This window comes from Corylus avellana, chromosome ca8 (genome assembly GCF_901000735.1).
Source record: "Corylus avellana chromosome ca8, CavTom2PMs-1.0".
Lineage (NCBI taxonomy): Eukaryota > Viridiplantae > Streptophyta > Magnoliopsida > Fagales > Betulaceae > Corylus > Corylus avellana.
In genome coordinates, this window is record NC_081548.1 from 7,746,132 (window position 1) to 7,752,169 (window position 6,038).

A 6,038-nucleotide genomic window follows, 5' to 3' on the forward strand; every position below is an offset into this window, starting at 1 on the left:
AGGTGTTGACCGTTTCAATCAAACGGGAATTACTATGATTGGATATGTGCTTAACAACATGAGTTTCAACCCACCAGATCTGTTTGGACCCTATTATCTTATTGCTTATGCATATTATACAGGTAATTCTGAGTTTGACACTGAACTGAAAAATAATAGTTATGATGTTTGCTCATTGCATTGTGATGCTTGTTCAATCTTATCATGATGCATTCTGTCTCTGTCTCTGCCCTCTCTCTCTCTCCCTCTCTCACACACACTCACACACTCACATCATTGAGTTACCTATAGAATCAAATAAAGGGGGAAGCAGTCGCATTATAATTGGAGCAGCAGTTGGTTGTTCTCTCCTTTTGTTATTACTAGTAGTTGCAGGAGTATATGCTTTCCGCCAAAAGAAAAGAGCAGAAAGAGCTATTGAACAGAATAATCCCTTTGGTAAGATGGACACAATTTTGGAATTAGCAACTTGCAGTTAATCATGTGGAATTTCTACGGACTTATTATTGCTATAATATCACACAAATGCAGCAAATTGGGATCAGAATATGGGAAGTGGTGGCGTTCCCCAATTAAAAGGAGCCAGGCGGTTCTCGTTTGAAGAGCTTAAGAAATACACCAACAATTTTTCAGAAGCGAATAGTATTGGATCTGGGGGTTATGGGAAGGTTGATTTTGATTGTCTCTCATCAGAATTGTTGATCATTTTTAATAATTAAATCATTATTTACATTCTAGAACGAATATTTTTGCTTTTCTTCTACTTGATTCCTTAAAAAGGGAAAAAAGTAAATATTTCTTTTTCAAAGAACTTTTTCTAGTTAAAACAAACTTACAACCTTCTCACAATATTCTCGACTATTTTAATTAGTTGCCAAATGTCTATCTGTGAACATTTGTACAGGTCTATCGGGGGACTCTTTCCACTGGGAAACTGATTGCCATCAAGCGAGCTCAAAGAGATTCTATGCAGGGTGGCCATGAATTCAAAACTGAGATTGAACTTCTATCAAGGGTCCATCACAAGAATCTTGTCACCCTTGAGGGTTTCTGTTTTGAGCAAGCTGAACAAATGCTGGTATATGAGTATATTCCAAATGGTACTGTGATGGATAGTCTTTCAGGTACTTCCATCCAGTTCTTCACATTCTCCTCTCAATATAAATTATGGCAAAGGTTAAAACTTACATTGCAAAAATTATTAGCATACCACATTGAATTATTCAGTTTATTAGCTTTTAATGATATTGACCCTTAAGGCACCAGTTGGGAGACATGATAGCGTTTTTTATTGGAAATCAAGCAGTGAAGAAAATTGTAGTAGAGCATGAACAAATATAAGGTTTACATAATAATTTCACTGCCAATCTGAGACATATGAGATAAATTCACTATCAATATGAGCATTCTTACATGCTTCTCAAACCTAGTATCCTGAGAAAGTGAAATGGACTTTTCTACAAAACCCTGAATGCTGCTGGCCAGAAAATATAAACCTGGTAGACTTCTGATATAATTCAGCTGAAAGATTTTAATGCTTACAGTTTGGGGGTTCAGTCTCCAAAACCTCCTTTGTGACATGCCCTGCCTTCCTTCCAGTCCTTGGTCAAGTTTCAAGTTTCAAGTGAATTAATTCATTGTTTGTTAACAAGCCACTTGGAGACATCTTTCTTGAAACTAATAGATGACGTTCCTATTAACTTTTTCGCAAAAGGTTTCCAAGTAAGAACACAATCATTTGTCTTTTATTTGATAACATGCATATCGTCTATGCAGGGAAGTCAGGAATCAGGTTAAATTGGATGAGGAGACTTAGAGTGGCCCTTGGTGCAGCCAGGGGTCTGGTCTATCTTCACGAACATGCGAATCCTCCCATCATACATAGGGACATCAAATCAAATAACATCCTTTTAGATGAAAGTTTAAATGCAAAAGTTGTCGATTTTGGAATCTCCAAGCCTATGTTGGACAGCCAAAGGACTCATGTCTCCACTCAAGTCAAAGGAACATTGGTGAGTGTAAAATCCTGATAAGCGTGCTAATGTCTAGGCACAGCCCATGGGAAAGCTTTATGCATGCATGTGCTTGTATGCCGACACAGGTGCATGCACCACACACACCCACTTCTGTTACTTCCAGAACCACCATGTAATTGGTTGGATAGAGATTTGCAATTTATGATCCTGCAGCCTCCATAGTAGAGCGAGGGGCAGATCCTGTTGAACTTCTAGGTGACTGACAACAATATGTGAAACACATTTTTCAATTCTCTAGCCAAGTGGATTGAGAGCTTATATTTGTTGCAGATTTCAGAACATTGCATGAAATTTTAATGTGGACTATGGATTTTCTTCATTGTTTTAGGGATACATGGATCCTGAATATTACATGACCCAACAACTAAATGAGAAGAGTGATGTCTATAGCTTTGGAGTGTTACTGTTGGAGCTAATAACTGCAAAAAGGCCAATAGAGCGAGGGAAGTATATCGTAACAGTGGTAAGGAATGCAATGGATAAGACAAAAGAATTATACAATATTCATGAAATTCTTGACCCAGCCATTGGTTTGGGAACAATGCCGAAAGGTTTAGAAAAGTTTGTGGACCTGGCAATGAGGTGTGTTGAAGAATCAGGAGCCAAACGTCCTACAATGGGTGAGGTGGTAAAAGAAATTGAGATCATTATTCAGCTTTCTGGGTTGAACCCCAATGTTGAATCTGCATCCACTTCGGCAACTTATGAGGAAGCCGGTAACAGTCGTTCCCTCCACCCTTACAGCGATGATAACTTTTATTATAGTGGGCCCTTCCCTTCTTCAATAATGCATCCTAAGTGAATATCATTTCACAATTTGGAATGCTCAACTTGGCAGCAAAAAGTAGTTCTCTGTATACACTGATTTAGGGTATAGCATGCAATTTGATGAATGTGTTTTATAGTATCTTACATGTCCTTGTCATTTTGGTTTTAATCTTTTTAAAAACTACACTTACCCCCTTGAACTACTACTCTATTTGTAATTTCTCTCAAACTTCAGAAAGTTGCATTATAAGAATCCATTTTACTAGGCTACCAGCCCTTTTCAGCTTGGATTTTTCTGTTAAATCCTAATGAAGGTTGGACCATGCAAGTTTTTTGGTTCCAGAACCAATTCATCTATCTTATACATTTTCATGTAGCCCTTAACATGGACACACTGGTTGGGGACAGTTTTCATTTTGACAAAATTAAGGAAAGTAATATTGTTTCCTAGAGATGAAGTCCTAAAAGCAAGAAAATTTACGGTCGTCTTTCTAGACAAAAAGAAAGAGGTTGCCTCTAAGGCCTCTGATAGAAGAGTTATTAGGGTTAATAAGTCATTAGAGTTTGAGGGTAGTTTAGTCATTTAGATATTTTCCTAATCCTATATATTAGGATGTCTGTATTTGGTTAAGTATAAGCTGAATAATATAGTAGCCTCCTCTTCTCCCTCTAATCTTCTTACTACAAAACTATTAACAGCCTCAAAACAATAGATAGGTTATTTATAGGAGTAATATTACAAGTCTCTCTTGTGTTCATCTTGAGTCCTTCTAAGAATGATGAGGCTATTAAAATCATCATTGGGCTTGTGATTGATTATTATTAAATTTTGATCAAATGGTGATTGTAATAGCCACATTATTCTTGAAGAGACTCAAGATAAACATAAAAAGAACTTCTAGAATTACTCTATTTATAGTCCATGAATGGTCATTTATACAAGCCATGAGAAGATGAAAGATTATTAATTTGATTCAGACATTTTTGGTGAACCAAAGCAAGTTCTGTTACTGGGAAAACCAAGGTTACTTTAGCTAACAATGAGATTGCCATACTAAAGGAAGTAGGATTACTAGATGCTAAGATTGATGGTAAATTAAGAATGGTGGCAGCCACAGGTTTAACCCGTGGTTGTGCCACAGCCTCAAAGAGGTGGCTGGCAACCCTATGACTGCTGCAACCCTTAAGGGTTGAAACCCTAGGGTTTTTCTAAATCCTAAACCCTAAACTTGAAATTAGAAAATTGACATGAAATATAAAATTGTAACCCTTTAAACTAGCTTTCTAACCCCACTAAGCTTGCTTCCATCTGATGTGAGAATAAAAAGATATGGTCATTTTACTTAGACTACGTATTTGGTGGACATCATTCATACAGTTGAATTTTTCATTAATATGGACCGACTTTTACACCGACTTAATCCTTAACTCAAAAACCATGTTTCAACACAATAAATTTTCAAGACTCTAATACCTAACAATTTTCACTATGAAAATTAAAAATTTATTATATGAATTTTATTGATGATTACTCAAGAAGTGTATGAGCATTTCATTTGTAAACTATAGATAAAGTGTAGGATGTGTTCAGAGTTTTTCATATGAAGGTTAAATGAGAAATTGGAAGGAAACAAAAATGTCTCTGAAAAAATAATGGTGGTGAATAAAGATAACCGTTTGAGGATTACTGCGAAATTCATGGCATCAAGCTTGAGAAAACAATTTCTAAGACCCCGCAACATAACAATTTAGCATAGAGATTGAACAAAACCATTTGCAAAAAAAGTCAAGTGATCTCATAGCCTAGATCCTTTTGGAGTGATGCAATGAAGATAACAATTGACTTGATCAATATTTCTTTTTTTTTTTTTTTTCTTTTTTTTAGGAATATTTCTATGTTAGTTCCAAAGGATAATGATATTCCAGAAAGGGCTTGGACAAGGGTTTCTAGAGTAAGGGGCAAATGCTCATTGGCATGAGTACAAACGAGAGTTCATGAAGTAAGGATAAAAGTACATGGCACTGGAAAACCGACATAGCACGTATGTGATCCAAAAGACGGCCCATAAGATTGATAAAAGCTTCCGTTTGAAGAATATAGCAATATGGTAATAGACTACACATGGGAGAAAGATTGTCAAGTTTACACGTTTGAGTATTGTCTTACTAATAAACTACTCAAGGTGTCGATCTCCGTAACAAGATTTGTATATTCTCTTTTGCAAACAATTTGATATATTAAAAAAATTAGGAAAATGAAAGAGGAAAGTGGATGCTAATTAATTAACTGCATGTATAATGCTTTCTTGCTTACATGTGCAGGAGGGGTCATATATTACAAATGTCTTTATATTAGAACTTCCACATTATTTACTATAAAAATTTGTAAGAATCCATCGTACAATGAATAGAGTTTTTGGAAATTGAGGGTTTTTATTGATTTTTTAATTAATTTTGTAAGCAATAAAAGGGAGATTTCGCACCAAAACCTGTTCTACCTTGGCGGCTTAGGGTTTCACTTGAAAAGGTTGTACGACTCAGTTTACTTCTCTCAATCAGATTAACAAATTTACAATTTTCTCTCATGGGTTATATAAGTTATGAAATTACCAATTTAATTTAATTTTTTTCATACGTTGTCCACAACAAGCTCGGTTAATGGAGAAACAGAGGAATTCAGGCAAATTTTTCAATACCGGGGAAGTGAATGGCTGGACAAGGCTTTATCTTATATATATATATGGAAGGTACTGAAGATATTTTCACCAAAATGATGAATAAACTATGAGTTGGCTTCTTCTAAACGTCTCTAAGAAAAGGATTGAGAGAAGAGAACTAATCTAAGCACGCAGTCAAATTTAGCCAAATTATATATTTTAATCTATTAACTTTCAACCAACATGTGCGTCATTCTTTTGTTTAGCGGAAGAGTTCAGACGAGATAACCGTTGATAGTTTCATCCTATGCAGATCCTTCTAAACCCATTACAACATTCACTTTTTAAATAAGAGTTCTTAAAATTGAGGCTATTGACTTGATCAACTAAACATTCTGGCAGGGCTGTTCTTTATATGTCTCTCAGCTTTTGAAAGTGTATATATATAATCATGGTGACCAGTCATTGTATTTTAATTTATGTGAACAAATAACATCTTTTGAATGATTGAATGTTTTTTTAACCCAACATTAGTGTTACAAGAATTATAGGTTTGAATCTTGTTGTTCTTTGAGCG

At 35.3% G+C, this 6,038-nt stretch overlaps 1 protein-coding gene across 1 annotated transcript; it reads left to right on the forward strand.

Moving 5' to 3' along the window:
• Positions 1–58: 58 nt before the first annotated feature.
• Positions 59–3,077, forward strand: LOC132190814 (leucine-rich repeat receptor protein kinase HPCA1-like). The gene is made up of 6 exons (XM_059605853.1): positions 59–122; positions 292–438; positions 532–668; positions 905–1,124; positions 1,777–2,012; positions 2,365–3,077. Exons 1-6 carry the CDS (start codon positions 59–61, stop codon positions 2,836–2,838), a joined length of 1,278 nt encoding a protein of 425 aa, XP_059461836.1. The 3' UTR covers positions 2,839–3,077.
• Positions 3,078–6,038: the final 2,961 nt, after the last annotated feature.